The 19,953-nt window shown below is 43.0% G+C and overlaps 1 protein-coding gene across 1 annotated transcript in view; it reads left to right on the top strand.

Annotated features, from left to right (window-relative positions):
• The window catches only part of LOC121444863 (C2 calcium-dependent domain-containing protein 6-like), a 36,300-nt gene extending 16,654 nt beyond the window's left edge, over positions 1-19,646 (top strand). Inside the window, exons 2-13 of the mRNA XM_041646788.1 lie at positions 1,163-1,249; positions 2,609-2,660; positions 4,967-5,112; positions 7,734-7,859; positions 9,003-9,047; positions 10,254-10,322; positions 11,091-11,170; positions 12,681-12,815; positions 14,885-14,990; positions 16,570-16,642; positions 18,871-18,908; positions 19,274-19,646. Of these exons, the coding sequence (XP_041502722.1) occupies positions 1,163-1,249; positions 2,609-2,660; positions 4,967-5,112; positions 7,734-7,859; positions 9,003-9,047; positions 10,254-10,322; positions 11,091-11,170; positions 12,681-12,815; positions 14,885-14,990; positions 16,570-16,642; positions 18,871-18,908; positions 19,274-19,621 (1,305 nt within the window). The 3' untranslated portion in view covers positions 19,622-19,646. The remainder of the gene's footprint in view (positions 1-1,162; positions 1,250-2,608; positions 2,661-4,966; positions 5,113-7,733; positions 7,860-9,002; positions 9,048-10,253; positions 10,323-11,090; positions 11,171-12,680; positions 12,816-14,884; positions 14,991-16,569; positions 16,643-18,870; positions 18,909-19,273) is intronic.
• Positions 19,647-19,953: the final 307 nt, after the last annotated feature.

Below are 19,953 nucleotides of genomic sequence, written 5' to 3'. Positions count from 1 at the left end.
TCAAGCGTCTTGGGAGTGGATCACTGTGAGTCAGTCTTTTCAGACACACTGTAGGTTCTATAAATATATAGATTTCCTCTTATTGTTTAAATTTTTCCTGGAGATAGTAATTTTATTTTGTTTTTTAAAAAATTCTTCTTTTATGTGTTACGTTCCAACTGCAGTTTTCCCTCCCTCTACCCCCCACCTCTCCTCTCTTCCAGATTCACCACCTCAAACCCACCCCTGCTCCTCAATCTCGTCTTCTCTCCTCTTCCCTCCCCTCCTCTCCTTTTCCCTCCTCTCTTCTCCTCTCCCCTCCTCCCCTCTCCTGCCTCTGCCTCCCGAGTGCTGGGATTAAAGGCGTGCGCCGCCACTGCCCGGCTGGTTGGTGGTTCTTATTTGATGTTCTGCTATCCTTAACTCCCCCCACAAAATATCTTTCTTTCTCCTTACTGTTACAAATTCAGGGGACCCCTCTCCTCCTCTGTCTTTTTTCCTGAGAAGCGGTCCTCCTCTGAGGAGGTCACACCCGGTCCTTCTCCTGCAGGGCTCGGCTCTTACCCAGTGCTGTACCATCCGCAGCCAGAACGTCTGTAGTGTTGACTTTCTCCTTGGTTTTGTATCTTCTATGGTCCCTATTCCTCCCTAGTGTTTTTCACCGTCGCTTAAAGATTTTTCTTGTCTTGATGTCCGTTCCCGTAGGTTTGTGCTGAAATTTTTTACTTTCTTTCTTTCCTTAGAGGAAATCTGGAAATTGTGAGACCCTTCTCTAAGGTGTCCTATGTTTTATCTGTGTTTCTCATTTTTATAGAGTTACGTTTGAATAGAAGTTTGGGTGACTGCCCTACTGGATGTAGTGATCTTATAAATGTTTCAATATATCCTGCGGTGTGTTCAGTCCATTAACTAACTGAAGGACCATTGTTCATATGCATGTTTGCTTTTCTCCTCTTTTCTGATTTACTGGAAAATTCCATAGTTAATTATGTACACTTTATTTGTTTATCTAGTGATAAAAGTATTGAAGATAGAAATGAGTTTCTTGTTCGTAGTTATATCCAGTGCCTAGAGCACCAAATACTTACTAGACACTCAGTAAAATATCAGTGGGAATAATATTTTATCCAGTGATGTTCTACTTTTTCATCTAAAGTGTTAAATTAATTTATTTTCATTACAGATGCTAAGAAAAACTCTTCAAGGGTCTCAGAGTGAAGAAATGGTAGTAACAAGTGAAACACCAAATTTGGTACCGTTTGGAGATGTGGTATGTATGAGTCACCTTCAGCGAGCCCGTACAAATTATTTCTCATTTGATATGAAACACAGTTGATATTATTATCTGGTGATTGAAAAGTAAGTGAAGAAAATAGTCCTCGAGGATAAGCATGCTCATGAATTTTTATTTATATGAGTCATCAAACCACTAAATATTCACCAAAATTATGGAAAACATTCTAATTCACAGAAGTAATGTTTTCTATTATAAGGCTCCCCAATCACCTGACATAATGGTAAGACACTGGTTTGAGACCCACCTAAGATCCAGTAATGTCCAGCATCTGACACAATTGCAAGACACTAATTTGGGGGCCCGCCTAAGATCTGCTAATGCCCCATGTCTGTCTGAAAGAGGAGTCTGTGAACCAGTGTTTTTGTTGAGCTCAAGTGATTATACTTATTTACAGATTGGCCGATGGTTTAAAAATTGACCCTTTTATCCTCCCGTGACCCCTGTATGCTCCATGCCCCTCGCCGACCTCAGAAGCAATAGTTTCCATGGGGCCCACACACCTTGCTCGGGTGGTGAGATGGCACATGGGCAAAGGCACGAGCCACCTGGTAACGCCGAGGACCTGCGTTTGAACTCCAGGACCCTCACGGTGGGAGAAGGTGACCAGCTTCTGCAAGCCGTCCTCTGAGGTCACACATACCATTGTGCACGTGTCTACACACACACACACACACACACACACACACACACACAGGTGGGGTGGGGAAAGGAGAAAATCAGGAGAGAGAGTGATGTAATAGAAAATTGTAAAGAAGAAGCAGTATTTTAAAAAAGCTTTTTCTATTTGTGTGTGTGTGTGTGTGTGTGTGTGTGTGTGTCAAGTGTGTATGTGTATGTGTGCCACCTGTGTGCCTGGTGCCCATAGAGGCCAAGAGAGGACATCAGATCCCTTGGAAATGGTGACCTGATGGGGGTGCTGGGAACTGGTTTTGAGTCTTAATCACCGAGCCATCTTTCCAGCCCCACGAAACCACGCTTATAGTAAGAACAAACAACAGAGTCCGTCTAATGTGAGAAACCCAACCCGACTGTGTTTTTTTTTAATATTTATTTATTTATTTATTTATTTATTATATATACAATATTCTGTCTGTGTGTATGCCTTCAAGCTAGAAGAGGGCACCAGACCTCATTACAGATGGTTGTGAGCCACCATGTGGTTGCTGGGAATTGAACTCAGGACCTTTGGAAGAGCAGGCAATGATCTTACCCTCTGAGCCATTTCTCCAGCCCCCGACTGTGTTTTAAAGATTTAAAAACTTCACCATGAAACACAAGAAATTAACTTTTAAAAAACGTGTTTGCCTTTTGTGTTTGTTCCGGTTGTTGCAGGTCGGCTGCCTGGCTGTTCACATAAAGAGTTGTCGACAGTTTTCTCACAGATGTATCCTTTTGGTCTGCAGACCACGGTCAGCATGCCTTGCTGCTCTGGTGTCTTATTGCAGTCACTAACTACCTGGAAACAGAGCAGCTTGAAACACTAACCATTTGGTTGTCAAACGCTCTGTTCGCCCTCCAGGTGGTACTTCTTCAAAGTGTTCGCTTTGGCTGCTGTTTGGAAGTTGAAAAGGACAAGGATGCCCTGCCCTTCAGGGTGGACTTGGCCCGGTGGGATGGTTTAGAATGCTTGTTCTGAGCTGGGCGGTGGTGGTGCACGCCTTCAATCCCAGCACTCCGGAGGCAGAGGCAGGCAGATCTCTGTGAGTTCAAGGCCAGCCTGGTCTACAGAGCTAGTTCCAGGACAGGCCCCAAAGCTATAGAGAAACTTGGTCTCAAAAAAAAAAAAATGCTCGTTCTGTTCATGGATCTCTCTTCCTCCTTAACTCCTTTTGAGTTTACAGAATATTACACATTTATAACAAACCCTTGATTACCATAGTTCTTCATGCTCCCTCATATCTCACTCTCGGATGGAAGTCTCTGTCATCCATCCTAATGCCAATTTCAGTTGCATTCATTGCTCTTATGTTAATATGGTCATGAATGCCTGTTCAGATTCAAGGACAGCAAAAATAAATCCCATTTCTCAGTGTAGAAGTTTAGCACAAATATTTTTGGCCCTCTGTGATTTCCTTCAATCACCACGTAAGCTAAAGGAGAACCATGGTATGCCCTTAAGAGATAATGCGAATTTACATGTAAGCAGTAAGTCTACTCAAACGTCTTAAAAAGAGTTTACTTTAAATTTGTGCCTTGTTTTGGTTCTTTGGGAGTGTGTCTTTCTTCGTAGCCCAGGCTGGCCTTGAACTCTCAACCCTGTTGGAATTAGAGGTGTGGACAACCGTATTCCTCTACACTTATTTTTAAACCACTCTTATTATGGCATTGCTTTTCCTTTTTTTTTTTTTGTATAAAGGGAGTTTTTTTAAAAAAAATTTTCTATAGAGATGTTTGAAGAAACTCAAATCTGGAAAGCATTTTTTTTTTTAACTCATAAAGTACAGTGAAAGCAATATAGTACCGTCAGGATGGAGACTCATTCACTAACGAAGGGAATTAGAGTAGACCATAGTACCGTCAGGATGGAGACTCATTCGCTAACGAAGAGAATTAGAGTAGACCATAGTACCGTCAGGATGGAGACTCATTCACTAACGAAGGGAATTAGAGTAGACCATAGTACCGTCAGGATGGAGACTCATTCGCTAACGAAGAGAATTAGAGTAGACCATAGTACCATCAGGATGGAGACTCATTCGCTAACGAAGAGAATTAGAGTAGACCATAGTACCGTCAGGATGGAGACTCATTCGCTAACGAAGAGAATTAGAGTAGACCATAGTATCGTCAGGATGGAGACTCATTCGCTAACGGAGTGGATTAGAGTAGACCACTTTGCTGCGAATTCTATCTTAAGATTCAGTTATTCTTAGTTTATTTTCTTATTTGCCCCCGACACCGTGACTGGCTCTTGGGAGCCTGTTTCTCATGCTGGAGGGCCTCGCCCAGCCTTAATACAAGGGGAGGCGCTTCATTTTGCTGCAACTTGCTACGCCTTGCTTGCTTGATACCCAAGGGAGGTCTCCTCCTTTCTGAACGGGAGGAGGAGTGGATTGGGGGAAAGGAGATGTGAGGAGAGGAGGGAGGGGGGGATCTTTGGTCAGGATGTAAAGACACTAATTGGTTTTAAAAACTTCTATATGGGGGCTGGAGAGATGGCTCAGAGGTTAAGAGCATTGCCTGCTCTTCCAAAGGTCCTGAGTTCAATTCCCAGCAACCACATGGTGGCTCACAACCATCTGTAGTGAGGTCTGGTGCCCTCTTCTGGCCTGCAGGCATACACACAGACAGAATATTGTATACATAATAAATAAATAAATATTTTTTTTAAAAAAAACTTCTATATATCCTTAAATCTGGAAAATAATGCCAGTTGTAGATTATATATGCTTAGCCATCTTAAAATTAATATATAGAAAAATTGCAAAGCAATTACTGCGAGAATGCAAGGATAAAAATAAGGAGAGGTGTGTAGAGATGCATAAACACTCCTGATGACAGTGTGTGCCTAGCAACGAGAGTCAAAGGCGTAATTATGAAAGCTTTTCCCATGGTTCAGTATCCTCCGAGATTGTCTTCTCTCTGTACTTGCTTGAGTTTGACATTTTGGCCCGGATTGTCTAATAGATTTTATAGTGCGTTGTTTGATCAACCGCTCCCGGACTTGTTTCCTAAATATTTTATTCTCAGTCATTGTACAACAACACGTTAATCTGTTCATTCGTATCTGTATAAATCACGTCACGAAATGCACGAAACTCCGGAACTTGAAAGCCACCACCAACGAAAAGAATTTTGTACTCAGGTTTGACGAAGTGAAGTATTTTTCTGTACAGGTAATGGGAAAACTCTCTTCTTGGTAGAATGATGTGTCACTATAGGTTTCAAGCGTTCTAAAGTACTTGCATCTTTGGGGAGGAAAAAAAAAGGCAGACAAGAAGTAAGAGTAGTGGCCGGGCGGTGGTGGCGCACGCCTTTAATCCCAGCACTCAGGAGGCAGAGGCAGGCGGATCTGTGTGAGTTCGAGGCCAGCCTGGTCTACAAGAGCTAGTTCCAGGACAGGCACCAAAAACTACAGAGAAACTCTGTCTCGCAAATAAAAACAAAACCCTAAGAGTTGTGCTTTTTCATTCTGGGTTCCCCCCCTGCAGTTGCCTGTGGAAACACCTGCCCGCCGCCCGGCCCTGCACTTCTTCCCCGGTGTGCTGCTGCGTGAGGCTCTAGAATGTTCATAGAAGGCTTCACCGCTTTGCCCCTCCTCTCTCCTGTGCAACGCTCCTCCACCCTTCCTGTTTTCACTCTCTGATTCCTTTCTCTTCTCTCATATCTTCGCCTCATCTAGATGCCCCTACTGTTGTCACATAATAGACTGCAGTCTTTGTAACAACCCTAAATATCTCCCTCCCCTCCCTCCCTCCCTCCCCTCCCTCCCTCCCTCCTTCTCTCCCTCCCTCCCCTCCCTCCCTCCCTCCCTCCCTCCCTCTCCTCCCTCCCTCCCCTCCCTCCCCTCCCTCCCTCCCCTCCCTCCCCTCCCTCCCTCCCTCCCTCCCCTCCCTCCCCTCCCTCCCTCCCCTCCCTCCCCTCCCTCCCTCCCTCCCTCCCCTCCCTCCCCTCCCTCCCTCCCTCCCTCCCTCCCTCCTTCCCCTCCCTCCCTCCCCTCCCTCCCTCCCCTCCCTCCTTCCCTCCCTCCCTCCCTCCCCTCCCTCCCTTCCTTCCCTCCCCTCCCCTCCCTCCCTCCCCTCCCTCCCTTCCCTCCCTCCCTCCCGCTTCTTCTGTCTTTCACACACAGAGACAGACAGACAGACACACACACACACACACACACACACACACACACACACACACAAACAAATTCTATTCTATAGCTACAGGATTCATTAATTAGCCCAATTGTTTCTTTAAAAAACTATTACGTTGAGTTTTACGGAAATTCTAAAGGATTTCATCTCTGCTCCAAATGTCTTGGTAAACTTTATTTTAATTAAGTGTCGCCTAGGAAAGATAATTTTTAGCCCTCAATTCTTAAACAGTAACGTGGGGACCAGAGAGTAAAGGCACTTGCACCAAGCCTAAAGGCTGGAATTTGATTCCTGGGTGTCCCGTGGTTAAAAGAGAGAGTGGCTCATACAAGCTGTCCTGTAACCTCTGCATGTGTACTGGGGCACATGTGCTCCTCCTGGCCTAAATTCATACACACGTATGTACGTACATACATACATGAGCAAATGAATGCAAAAAGAACAACAAACTAGACAGAGTTTTGAATTAATTTATTTTATTAGACTATCAATTGCATAAAGGGCTGGCTTTCCCTGACATTTTCATACACGTGAAGAACATGCGTGGATCATAATAACCTCTCCATTATCCTCATCCATCTTCCCGTCCCTTCCCCTTTCCTCGTTCTAAATCACTAATAACTCCCCTCTTACTTTTGTGTCCCCTTTCTTTCCCCCTAAATCCCCGTTATGAGAGAGCACTGGTCTTTGTAAACCTGGCATTCTGTGATCAAAACAGTGATCTCCGGTCCCATATTTTTTTTTTTCCTGGAAACAACACAGTTTCATTCTTGTGTGACTGAATAAAGCTACAGTTCTGACAACCTTTCAAGCCCGTTCCTGGGCTCCTAGCCTGATGCGCCACAATCAGCACAGGTGTGGAGGCTAACTCTACGATGTGCTGACTTGGTTTTTTTGATATCAGCACTGGTGTAACTGGACCAGGTGGTAGCAAACATGTTGGCAGGTTTCTGCATTCCCGCCAGTAGGGTCCTAGCCCGAATCCCCCCCCCAGTCTGGGCTTTTCTGCAGGAGAGCTTTTCTAAGTGGCGTGAGATTGAATCCATGTTGTTTTGGTTTGCAGTCCCGGAGGGCTAAAAATGTTGAGCATTTCTTCTGCACACAGGTATTCATTTTTCTCCAGCACTGTTTGGCGAACTGTCTTTTCTCCAATGTATATTTTTTGTGGAAAATCAAGTAGCTGTGTGGCCTTCTGTCTGGGCCCTATATTTGATTCCACTGATCAAGGCCTATTTTGTTCTAGGGCCATGCTGTCTTTGTGACTATGGCTCTGTTAGGATAATTTGAAATCGAGCGTTATGATAGCTCTAGCGTTGTTGCTTCTGCTTAATATACCTGAATCACACTTCATCTTTATACGTGACTTCAGTAGAGTGTTGAGGGCACCTTTTTAATGTATAGTTAAAAGGACAATTTGGGCAGTAGATGATTCAAAAGATCATAATTAATGTTAGACATAAACAAGTCCTGATTTTGTTGACCTTAGAATATGTAGAATGATAAACTTAGAAAGTCACAAGACTAACATGCATAAAACTGATAATTAGCGGTGCCCATGGTACCATATATATATGCCTTACGAAGGTATTTATTTGGAAGTTACATCTGAAATCCTGGCCTGAAATTTAATACTTCCTTTCATACATTTTGGCATTGAGGTTCCCAGACGTCAAGATGATGAGAGGAATAATATTTTTTTGGAGCTAATGCAAGATGGAGGAAGTACAGAGAGACCCGCCCTTTCCTTGGGCAGTGTTGAAGCACATCTTTACGAAATAATACAGGTATGTATAAAAATATACATTTCCCCCCCCCCCAGCTACATGGGGACCCATACCTGTAATCCCAGTACTTGCGGGGGGTGGGGGTGGGAGGTACAGACAAGACAGTTATGAGTTCAAAGTCATCCTTGGCCTCACAGTGACTTCAAGGCCAACCTGGGCTATGTGAGACATAGTCTCAAAAAAGACCAAAACAAATAAAAAAACAAAAAGTAAAAAAGTACCTTTTTTAAAAAATCTTGGTGCCATACAGTCTAGTTGGTGTTCTTTATTGTGGCTCTTGGTATCTGATGGATACCTTCTGTTTACCACATGCATAGGAACCAAAGTTCATTATAAACATACAAAAAAATTTAGGGCTGTCAGAAAGCATGGGGTTTAAAATAAGAAAACTTAGAATTCCCACACAAGAATCACGTAATTTGGGGCAACTGAGGAGAACGTGGGGGAGTCTGCATCACTTTCTGACCTTGACTGGTGTGTAGGCTTTGGGGAAGTGCCTCTGCTTTTGTGGAGCCTGTCCTGGAACTCGCTCTCATAGACCAGGCTGACTTTGAACTCACAGAGATCCGCCTGACTCTGTCTCCCGAGTGCTGGGATTAAAGGCAACCACCACCACCGCCCAGCTGTGTGTACGGTTCTTAACTGTGAAACTGGAAGCAGTGATGATGCTCGGGAAGAAGAATAAAGCCCAGGCGGGCATTGAATTGGGCAAGGTAACCTATAGGAGAGTGGAGATAACCACAGATGATAACCACGGATCAGGGACGGCAAAGATTCCCAGAGCCTGTCCGTGCTCTCGGGTGTGAAGGTTTTTCCACCTCTCCAGAGTTTGTTGTGGAGATTCGCTTTTAGCCAGAATGGGGTTTGATGCCCAGGAAGGGAAGTTCACCAGCAGGAACATCTCTGCCCTTGTAACTGCTAATGTCTACATTTATTCCTGTCATTCAAACTGGGTTTCTCTTCAAGTGAACAGTCGTTATATTTGTATGTTAATTTAGTTAAGATGAGATTGTATTTGTATGAATATTGTATTTCAGCCGACGAGCTCATGTATATTTAAAAATGGCGACCGGATTTCTATGCTACTATGCTGTAGATAAACTACAGACACGGGCGCGAATCATTCTACCTCTCTTTTTCCAGAAAGGCTGCTTCACCGAAGTCCTGCAGATGAAGCACAGAAACTCGGTAAGAGCCGCGCCGGCCTTCCTCAGATTACCCATGTGTGGTATCTAGCAGTGCAGAGAATTTACTCTGATGGCTCACTGCCTAATTTTTAAGATTATTTCACTACATTAATCATAGCTATATGAATTGGTAAAAATATGTGTAATAGAGAAATTATCACATTTGCTCACAAATTCTTCATTTTTTTAATATAAAATTTTGGCATCGTGTTTTTCAGACTCAACTTAGCTTTTTTATATTTTTTATAATTTTAAAAATTATAATATAAAGTCACTCCCCCTTTCCATTTTCTCCCTCCAACTCCTTCCACGCACACCTCCCCCCTTGCTCTTTCTCAAATTCACAGTCTCTTTTTCTTTAATTGTTACATCTATACATATATAAATATGTTTTAAGAATTTGATCCTATAAGTAAATTGTGAGGGAGAGGCTTAGAAACCACTGGACGAGACTGTAAAATGTCAGCGGCCGCTGTCCATGCGTGGACCAAGTCTCTGAAAAAGTGTTGGCAGTCTCTGATTCTGAATGCACCTAAATGTTAGTGATTTTATCAGATGATCAGCCGGAGCTGCTCCTGCTGTCCCCTGTCCAGAATGGGTTTGAGGGACATATATAAAGCCACAGAGCAGGGGCCTCTTTTTCCCTTCACACACGGCCAACCTGGGTTCAGAGGTGAGGTTGCATGTTTCAATCTTCATTCGATAGGAAAGGCCTGTGAGTAAATCATTTGACCTATAAACATATATAAAATACATACCTTACTCGGGCGGTGGTGGCGCACGCCTTTAATCCCAACACTCGGGAGGCAGAGGCAGGCAGATCTCTGTGAGTTCGAGGCCAGCCTGGTCCACAAGAGCTAGTTCTAGGACAGCCAGGGCTGTGACACAGAGAAACCCTGTCTTCAACTCCTCCCTCAACAAAAAACAAAATATGTACATATAAGTCAATATCTTATGGTAATCCTACTAATAATTCTAAATTAAAATTTTATACATTTGATCACTAGCCTTGTGTTAAGGCGAAAGACTTGTAACGTTCTTGGAACTGAACAGAACTCTGTTGGAGTTCTCTATGTACGTGAAGCTTTGGTTTTTTTTTTTTTTTTTTTTTTTTTACCCAGAAGGGTCACCGTAGGCTTTTCTAAAGTGTATGTTTATGACCTTGTCATGTCTGGTCACTTCTCTAACAACAGCGTTCCGCTTCCAGTCTATCTGCAGGGTGGAGGTGGAGTTCATGTTTTCCTACGGAACCTTTGGCTATGGATTTTCACATCAGGTTAGTTCCCTTTTCTAAAGAAATGTCTTCTGTTTGAGCACATCGATCACGCCTTACGAGAAGCCGATATTTCTGGAAGTTATGTTTGGCGGCCATAGCTAATGAGTATAACGTTAGAAGTAGGTCTTGTGTCCAGTATAACATGTGAGAGCATCCCTAGAGGGAGAGGTGATTTTCAGATCCGCAGTCCCAGCACTGGGGAGGTGGAAGCAGGAAGATCTCTGGGGCTTGCTGGTCAGCCACTGTAGCCAACTTGATGAGCTTCGGGCCAGCGAGAGGCCCGAGGTTATCCTCTGGACCACGCACGCAGCATACACGCCTCCAGATACAACTGAGCACACATACGCACGACACACCCGTGCACACGGAGAGAAAGCAGTAGCTTATCTTTTCAGATGGAACTAGGCAAGTATTGCCGTATGTGTAGGCCTCACTGAAAACGTAGAGCTGCCCCATTTTGCACATTTTGTAACCTTGAATGAATTACTGTTGTTTAGTGTGATCTATAGAATACTCACACTTACCTCCTACTTCTATCAGAAGGGTTAGAGAAAACTGAAGGTGTGAAATGCTTGGCAAATGTTTAATGTTCAACAAATTAAGTTCCTTTCTTCCTTCCTCTTCTTTGTACACACACCATTCAAGTATGGTATAAGCCTTTTGGGGGTTGGGCTGTTAGTCCTATCATGGTAAATGGTATAGGCCTTTCGGGGGCTGGGGCTGTTAGTCCTATCACGGCGAATTACACAATCATATAATTTTATCCAGCTAAAACCTCTTCAAAAAATCATCGAGCCATCGATGTTTATGAAGATCGCCCCTCCTCCAGAAAGGACAGACCCTGTCACGTAAGTGTTTTGATTTCGTTACTTCATTGAGAGCGAATGGCATTTCAAAGGTGCGATGGAACATATCAATTATCTTGAGAATTCCCGAGAGCGGGGCCAGGACGCCTAGGTCCTAAGGCAAGGCGAGCACCGAACTCCTTTGCTTGATAAGGTGAGAAAAAGAGCCAGGTGTGGTGGCTCAAGCCTGGAGCCCCAACCCTCGGCAGGCAGAGGAAGGAGGATGAGGAGTCCAGGGGGTTACTTGAAACCTTGTGGGAAACAAGCCAACAGACAAAAAGATAGGAGAGATCCTGAGTTTCTAGGTGCCCCCTGGAGAAAGGAACTGAGGTCTAGAGATGAGAGGAAATGGAGGTCTCCTTCGTGAATGAAGAGGTGGCACAATGAGGAAATTAGCCATCAAGATCCTCCTCACGGAATATAGAGGAAGAACTTCCAAGATCCATGTGCCTAGGGTAGCCAGTTTCTGTTCTACAGGATGTCAGTGTTAGCCCACCCCACACCACGCCAACTGTTATTTCCAAATGGGCTGTAAAACAAACAAACAAAAAAAACCAACAATAAAAAGTGTGTTAAAAATGTTATTAGTGGGGCTGGGAAGATGCCCTGCAAGCTGCGTTCAGGTCCCCAGCGTCCACGCATAAAGCCAGACATGGCTACAGGTGCCTGTAACCCCCAGCTTTGAGGGACAGAGACAGGGGTTTGCTGACGAGGCTAGCTTCAGGTTCAGCAAAAGGGACCAAGGCAGAGAGGGACACTCCGTACCCCCCCCACACACACAAAACATGTGTTAAGTTGTTAGCAAAGGAAATGTAGCTTAAAATATAGTATTCCAGATGACCTTAAAACTTCAACAGTAAAAATACACGTCAAGAAAAATACGCACCAGAGAAAGAGCTATCTAAGAAAAAGGATTTGTTTTTAAACATTGAAATGAATCAAGGAAATTAGATTTGGGATGTGGGACTCGCTCTGTAGACCATTCCAGGACAGCCAGGGCTACACAGAGAAACCCTACCTTAAAAAACAAAAACAGACAAACAAAACAAAAATCTCTTCACTCCTGGCTTTCTGGTATGTCAAGTGGATTCAGTAATTCTTATCCCGTGGGTTTGCCGTGCAGGTGGAACGAGACAACCAATACAGACAGGCATACGATTACAGTGCCCGACATAAAATCTAGTCCATAGAATTAGATGTTTGAAAGGATGGGGGACTCTGAAGGCAGATTTGTCTATAAATGGTGGCCAAAAGACCTGGACTTTTTATTTCTCCTTCCTCTGGGTCTCCTTCCCCATCTCTACTGCCCACGGTCTTGTTGAGTAACCAAGAGAGCAAGAGAGTCCCAGGATTCCAGTTCTTGCTTTCTTCCTTAGCTCTGTCTTCTTGACAACCCCGGGGTAGTGGGTGAGCCGGTACAAGAAGAACAGTTGGAAACAGCAGCTACCACACCGACTGTAGGGATGCACTCTTCTGTAGTGTTGGCGTGTAACTCTACTACCGTTTTTTTCAGAAACGTTATTACCCCGCAACGAGTCGAATACCCAGCCTTCTTATCCCCAGAACTTAACGTTTCCATCGGGGCTGCCGAAAGCAGCCATCCGAACGCCGTGCGACTCGAAAAACTCCAGGAGAAACCCCGGGAGAGGTAAACAGCACACATGCCATTTGTTTCCATGTAGTCTGCGTCATTCCGAACTTCTTATGTTGACCTCAGGCTTTTCACTGACCTAGGGATACTCATTGTGATGCTGTCTCATGTGTCCCTTGTAAGGTAGTTTATTATGATAGGGAAAGAGATGAAAACCCACCCATAAGAAAGCAAGCAAGTGGCTTCCTTCATGCAAGTCTTTTCCGCTGTCTCTCATGCGATTTTTCCTCATCCTTCTTCCCTGTCGGCTCCTTCTGTCTAAGATCCCACCCCACTGGCTCAATCTTTCTTTTTAATCTGCAGTTGAGCTAACACAAGCTTGAATGCTAGTTATTTTCTCCCTCGGGTATGGGATTTCCATTGATTTGTATAGTTCCTCCCTCTCTGCCCAAGTCCTCAGCCTTGACTTCTGATCCCTCGGTCTTGGTGCTAAGTCTCCCAGACCCCTGTAAATAAGCCACAAGATGGCTTTATCTGCAGACATTTATTGCTCCCAATTCTGGTGAAGAGATCGAGCATCTTGACACTGACTGAATGCATTTCATGACTTACAGTTTAATATTTGTTTGCCCTTTTCAGTCTTTAACCGTTAAATTAAGGTTTTTTTTTTTTTTGAGAAAAGATAATATGGTCCTTGAAACACACCATCGTGTATTTGGTACTTAGCGAACACACGGCGTACAGTAGACATTCAGTGAGTCTTGGCAAAACAGACAGTGTGTCAGATCAGAGGACAAAGGTGTGTCCTTGGGTCATGCAGTTCACCTTAATGGATATATGGAGGCGGAGAGCCAGTGTGTGCACATACTCACTCTCTACGTAAACTCTCATAGGTTACTTCAGACTATCTCATTGTACGACAACAGACAACAAAGTCTGGGAGAAATATGTTCTAAAATTTTGTTTGAAAGCAGTGAGTTATAGAAGAGGTCCAGAGGTGTCGAGTCCATTGTTTGGGGCCATCATTTTCAAGGGACTTGGTGACAGCCAAGATGATTAAAAAAAAACTGAGCAGAGCCAGGATGGACATGCAGTCATGAAGCAACAAGAGCCAGAGTTCAGTGTATACCAAAGACGATGAACCCCATAACACCCAGACTTCCACTTGGGCCACCAATGAGCCATGACGGACCGTGACTCCAAATGCCTTGCCCTAGCTGTCCACCACTGGCTCCTACCCTAGAGTTAGAAGGAAGAGAGAGCCTGAAAAACACTAATTTTTCTGGAAACGGAGGCCCCGCCTTGGATCACACTAATCTTAATGTCAGCTGTTTTGAAGTGAGAAGAATAATCAGTGTTCTTAGCCTCAGGCATCCTTGGCAAAGGCTCCGTCACTGAGCTGTCTCCTCAGTTAATATGTTAAAGGTTTAAGCTCTTATTTAACAATAGTTAAAGGTGGAGCTTTGGGGAAATAACTGGATTAGGTTAGATTAGGTTTGAGGATGAAGCCCTTGTAATGCAATCAATGGCCTTATAAAAGTTACAAGAAGAGAAGACCTGATATCCCTCCCTCCACTATGAGGAGAGAAGGTGATGGCCACCAGGAAGACTCTCACCGGGGTCTGGGCAAGCTGGTATCTCGGCATTAGACATCCTAGCCTGAGGATTATGAGAAATAGATGTCTGTTGTTTAATCCACCCACTGTATGGTATCCTGTTATCGCATCCCAGACTGACCAAAATAAGCAAATTAAAATACTGAGAATACATAATGCATTATCGAATAATTTCTGAAGTGTGTTTATAAAGCTTAGATAACGATAATAAAGTGATTATTTGTATAAGAAATACATCATCATCACTAAGGTCAGAAATGTATTTTATGCACCTTTAAGAGGCTTCTCTTTCCTTAATCTCTTGCCATTACCGTGACCCTTAATTCTGTTGTAATCATTTCTTTTAACTGTTTCTCTAGAGAATATGTTAATTTGTCACTTTTGGAACATCTTATGAATGGGTCATATTTTGTTATTCTTCTGTAGGTTTTAATATATATATATAATATATGTATATATATATCCCTCTGTCATTTGTAGTTTTTCATATGTAGCTGATTTTTTTTTTAGGTTGGAAAAAATGAAAGAGGAATATAAAAATCTAAACACATGGATGGAAAAATCTGAGTATTTAAGAAATCTTATTACTCCAAAAGTGGCTTCCAGAGTTTCAGAGGTACTTGCCAAAACACAGTCTCTCATATGTAGTGTGTTATCCACTGTTTAATAGAAACACGCCTTGATGATTTAAAATGTTTGATCAGATAATTGCTCATTGCCATTAAGTAAAATGCTATTTGCAGTTCATGTTCCTCTCTGTATTAACAATGTGCCATTCAGTAAGTGTTTATTCAGAATTTATAAGGTTTAATTAATTGGCCAGTTTAAAGTGTACATTTCAGTGGCCTTCAGCCTGCCCATCAAGTTGCACACCCATCACCGCAATCCATTTTAGGACATTTTCACTCTTTTTAAACAGAAGTAGCCCAACGCCACAAGTCAATACTTTCCCAGTTCTCCCATTGCCTTCCTGCCCTCGGCAGCAGCCAACCTATTTTCCTTCGTGTACATTTGCACAAGAGTGGGATTTTGTATAAATACGTGGACCTTTGTAGCTTGTTTTTCTCTCTCTCCGCGTAATGCTTTCCACGTGTTTTTTTTTTTCTTTTTTCTTTTTTTGTTTTTTCGAGACAGGGTTTCTCTGTGGCTTTGGAGCCTGTCCTGGAACTAGCTCTGTAGACCAGGCTGGTCTCGAACTCACAGAGATCCACCTGCCTCTGCCTCCCGAGTGCTAGGATCCACGTGTTTTCTTGTTATAACATATATCAGCATCCCATTTGTTTCTAGATATATTTTATGTGTTCATCCCCTAGTGAACATTGAGGCTCTATACACGACTGAGCTCTGGTGAAAGGTGCTGCTGTGGACGCTCATGTACAAACGTTCGCTGTTTTCCTTGACATGGGGTTTCGCTATGCAGGCTGGACTTACTCTTGCTGAGTTGCCCAGACTAACCTCAAACTTGAAATTCTTCTGCCTTGGTCTCCCAAGGGCTGAGATCCTGGACGTGGACCCATATACTTGGCTTCCTTATATATGTTTTTGTGCAAACAAATGATTTTAATTTTGCTTCACGATTGCCCAGGAACAGAATCTGGATCAAACGGCAGTTCCCAGTTTAAGGTTTCGAAAAACTGTCAAGCTATTTTGACAAGACGCTTTGCTATCTTGCATTCCAATAGAAAAATGTGTGGTGGTTTTGAATCTTGACCGCTTGCTCGTTTCCCATGTGGTCATCACCTCTAGTCCTGATTCTCCTGACGTGATTGTGAATTCCAAGTGCTGACCTGCGGCATTTTTAATTTACATTTCTCTCTTTTTTTTTTAATTTACATTTCTCTAATGATGGACGGCGTGAACATTTTTTCCTACACCCACTAGCTTATTTGAAGTTGTTCAGTTAACGTTGGGGTTTGCGTCCCTTGCTCTCGGAGTTCTTCTCCCGGGAGCAGCAACTCCTCTCGAAGTCACGCTCCATGGATTCAGGTCCTCCAGCTCCATCTCGGCCTGGCCTCTGTCAACTTAGAGGGAAAATGTGTCTTAAAATTGCCTTAACTTTATATTCTCATCTATGTGAGTTTTATGACAGAAACCAATAAAGTATTCTTTAAATAGAAATTATGAAAACAGGAAAAACATTTTAGTTCTTCAAGTATTTTGCCCAACATGTTTTATTTCTTTCTCTGTGTGTCTAGGAACCTAGTTTGAAAGAACTATCTGAAGTAAATTCTAGTCTGTTCGAAGATATGTATGGAAGTATATCATATGGTAAAAAAAAATCACGTTAATTTTTATTATTAAGATAATTAGAGCAAGGTGTTACATTGTAAAAGTTACACATTTGTTTTAAATTGATTTCGTTTTTGTCATAGATCAAGTAACATTTTATTGTTGTGCCAATTACTTTGGTATTTTTTAAGGAAGTCAAAGAGAAGTCTTAGACCCCCATTAAGAGTTTTCTAACTTTTAAAATCATTTTATGTGTATGGGTGTTTTGTCTACATATATGTCTGTGTACCAAGTGTTTTCCTGGCGTCCTCAAAGACCATCAGAGAATATCATTTCTCTTAGGACTAGAGTTACATGAGATTGTGAGCTGCCATCGTGTGCTGGGAACTGAATCTGGATCCCCTGCAAGAGCAGCCAATGTTCTCACTGCTGAGTCATTTCTCAAACACCAGGAGTTATAAAAAATTTTATTGGTACTTCACTTCTTTCAAGATAGGAAAAATTTAAATCTCAACTGTAATATTTATAAGATACTTTTGTTAAGCATTTTGAACTCTTGAGGTAGAAGAAACTGTAGAACCATTGAGGTAGGGTGTGTGTGTGTGTGTGTGTGTGTGTGTGAACAGATGTGTGTGTGTGTGAACAGAGAGGGCGAGAGATAAGACACAGAGACAAAGAGAAAGAGACAGTCAGAAAGGAAGAAGAATTGTGCTGGAGGAAATTCAGTTAGTATTTAATTTGAGAACTTAACCATAAATAGTAAGAGATCTAATTAGTGTTTACACAGTCTCCCAAACACCTCTCTCAATGTTATCTAGAAAGCAAGTTGACGTAAACTACTGTACTTTAAACACACGTTTATACATCTTCAACGTATGTAGTATAAAGTTCCTGTTGCAAGGGTTTGGCTGCAGCTTACTCGTCTTTCCACACGCTACGTACCGGTGTGTGTGTGTGTGTGTGTGTGTGTGTGTGTGTGTGTGCTCATATCTCTGTCACTGCACTAGTAGAGTACCGGTGTGTGTGTGTGTGTGTGTGTGTGTGTGTGTGTGTGTGCTCATATCTCTGTCACGGCACTAGTAGAGTACCAGTGTGTGTGTGTGTGTGTGTGTGTGTGTGTGTGTGCGCTCATATCTCTGTCACGGCACTAGTAGAGTAGAGTTGGGTTTCCAACCTACGCTACCGGTTCTGCAGGCTTCTTTTTAGTGCTCTTTCCACTGTTTGATTGCCAAGCTAAAACCCCAACCCAGGACCCTGCCTGCATGGGGCCAGCACTCTGCCCCTGATCTCCCTCCAGGGTTCCAACTCTGAAGCTTTAAGTGTAAGATAATCACAGACTTCCTCTTCTTTATCACAGATGGGAAAGCAGAAGGACTTCTCTCACTGTGAGGCTTGTCTGAATTCCATCTTTCACTTATCCAGAAGGTTTTTGTATTCCATTTTTCAGACATGCAATGGAGTGTCTAATGACTTGACTCTCTTTGGTATTTCTGAAGCCTCCAGTATTACAGCGCGCGCACACACACACACACTCCTACACAACTAAAAGTTTAAAAATGTATATTTTTAAAAGAAGACCCAAAATAAACCACTAAGAACTAGAACAGAAACCAACTTCAAAGTTAGAGGAAATAAAGATCATAGTAGTTTTTTTTTTCAATGAACCTAAGTTTTTAAAAAGGTAAATAAAATCGACAAATTGGGCTAGACTAAGAAAAGAAGAGAATGTGGCTGTAGAGATGATTCAGAGGTTAAGAGTGTTTGCTGCTCTTGCAGAGGACCTGGGTTCAGTTCCCAGCACCCACATGGCAGCTCACAAGCGTCCGTAACTCCAGTTCCAGGTGATCCAGCACCCTCTTGTGACCTTCCCAGGCAACACTCCTGCACATAGCAGACAGACATGCCTGCAGGAAATACTCACACACGTAAAATAAAAATACATCTAAAGGGCTGGGCGGTGGTGGCTCATACCTTTAATCCCAGCACTGGGGAAGCAGAGGCAGGCGGATCTCTGTGAGTTCGAGGCCAACCTGGTCTACAAGAGCTAGCCCCAGGACAAAGCTCACTATTTAGACCGGGCTAGCTGGCCTTAAACTCAAACAGTCTTCCTCGAGATTTGTTAGCTTGTTTTCACTAAGGTAGTGTTCATGTTTGAATAGCTGCTTTAGTAACCCTTTACTTGAAGGGAGGAAAATTATATGTAAGTAAAACAATGTTAAATAAATGTTAAATAAAGCAGAGTACTCATTATTTTTTTTTTAAAACAGGTTTCAATCACAGAAAATCTGAACATATTTCACATGAGGTAAGATAATTTCTTTTTTTTTTTTAAGATTTATTTTATTTTGTGTCTTGCCTGCATGTGCAAAACACATTCAGAAAAAGGCTCAATCTCTCCTGGAACTGGAGTTATCAAGATTGTGGGCCACCAGGTGGGCACTGGGAATCGAACCTGGGACCTCTGCAAAGGCAGCCAGTGCTCTTAACCACTGAGCCACCTCTCCAGCCCCCAAAGAATGTCTGATTATCATGATTCTATGAAGGGATGGGATGTCTGTTAAGTGGAAGGACAGTTACAGTGAAAATTAACTATACAATGGATTGATTTATTGACTTTGAATGCGCCTTAGTGAATAGCGATTTAAGTTCACCGTCTTGCTCTTTTTGTAGTTTGTGGACAAGGGCGATAAGGAAGGCCGGGGAATACCAGTTGTGAAACTGGTGGACCAAGATTACTCAGAGCACACTCTTGCTGAAAGTGTGGAATCCACACCGGGAGATATCCCGCTGCCCCCTATCCACACCCTGCAGATAATAGAGGAAGATGAGGCACCACGCAGCGCACAAGCAGCTCCGGAGTGGGACACGCCCTACGAAGAGAGGAAAAGTGTAGTGTTTCCACCGGATCACAGTCTAATCCCCAAACGTCCCAGCGTTTTAAGAATAGCCTCATCTCTGCAGGAGGTAAAGTCGAGTTTACCCATAAACCCAGAGAGCGTGAGGAGGAGGAGGAGTTAAGGAGTCTTTCCAAAAGAATGAGGCGGCAAAGCAAATGTTTTAACTTGAAAGGAAGGGAGGGGTGGGGGCTAGTCGGGGTTCCTGAGATTTGCAATGAAAAATGGCTTCAAAGGCGGGACCCAAGAAGCTTAACTAAACATGTCTCGTCCGCAGCAAAACTTGAGATAGGCAAACCCCAAATCATTATTTTTAAAAAGTCAATTAAATACCAATAAATTCAAAATTATTCAAATGCCTCTAAGTAGAAATGTCTCTAAATATATCTAATGTTCTTACTCTGTGTGTACTGATCAATTAAGGGGGAAAATCCTTTGAGAGGAAAAGCAAACTGT

The sequence above is a fragment of the Microtus oregoni genome, unplaced genomic scaffold, assembly GCF_018167655.1.
Source record: "Microtus oregoni isolate MIOR12 unplaced genomic scaffold, Mior012 000144F_ref0000341, whole genome shotgun sequence".
NCBI classification, from domain to species: Eukaryota; Metazoa; Chordata; class Mammalia; order Rodentia; family Cricetidae; genus Microtus; species Microtus oregoni.
This window is presented reverse-complemented; position numbering and strand designations above follow the sequence as displayed.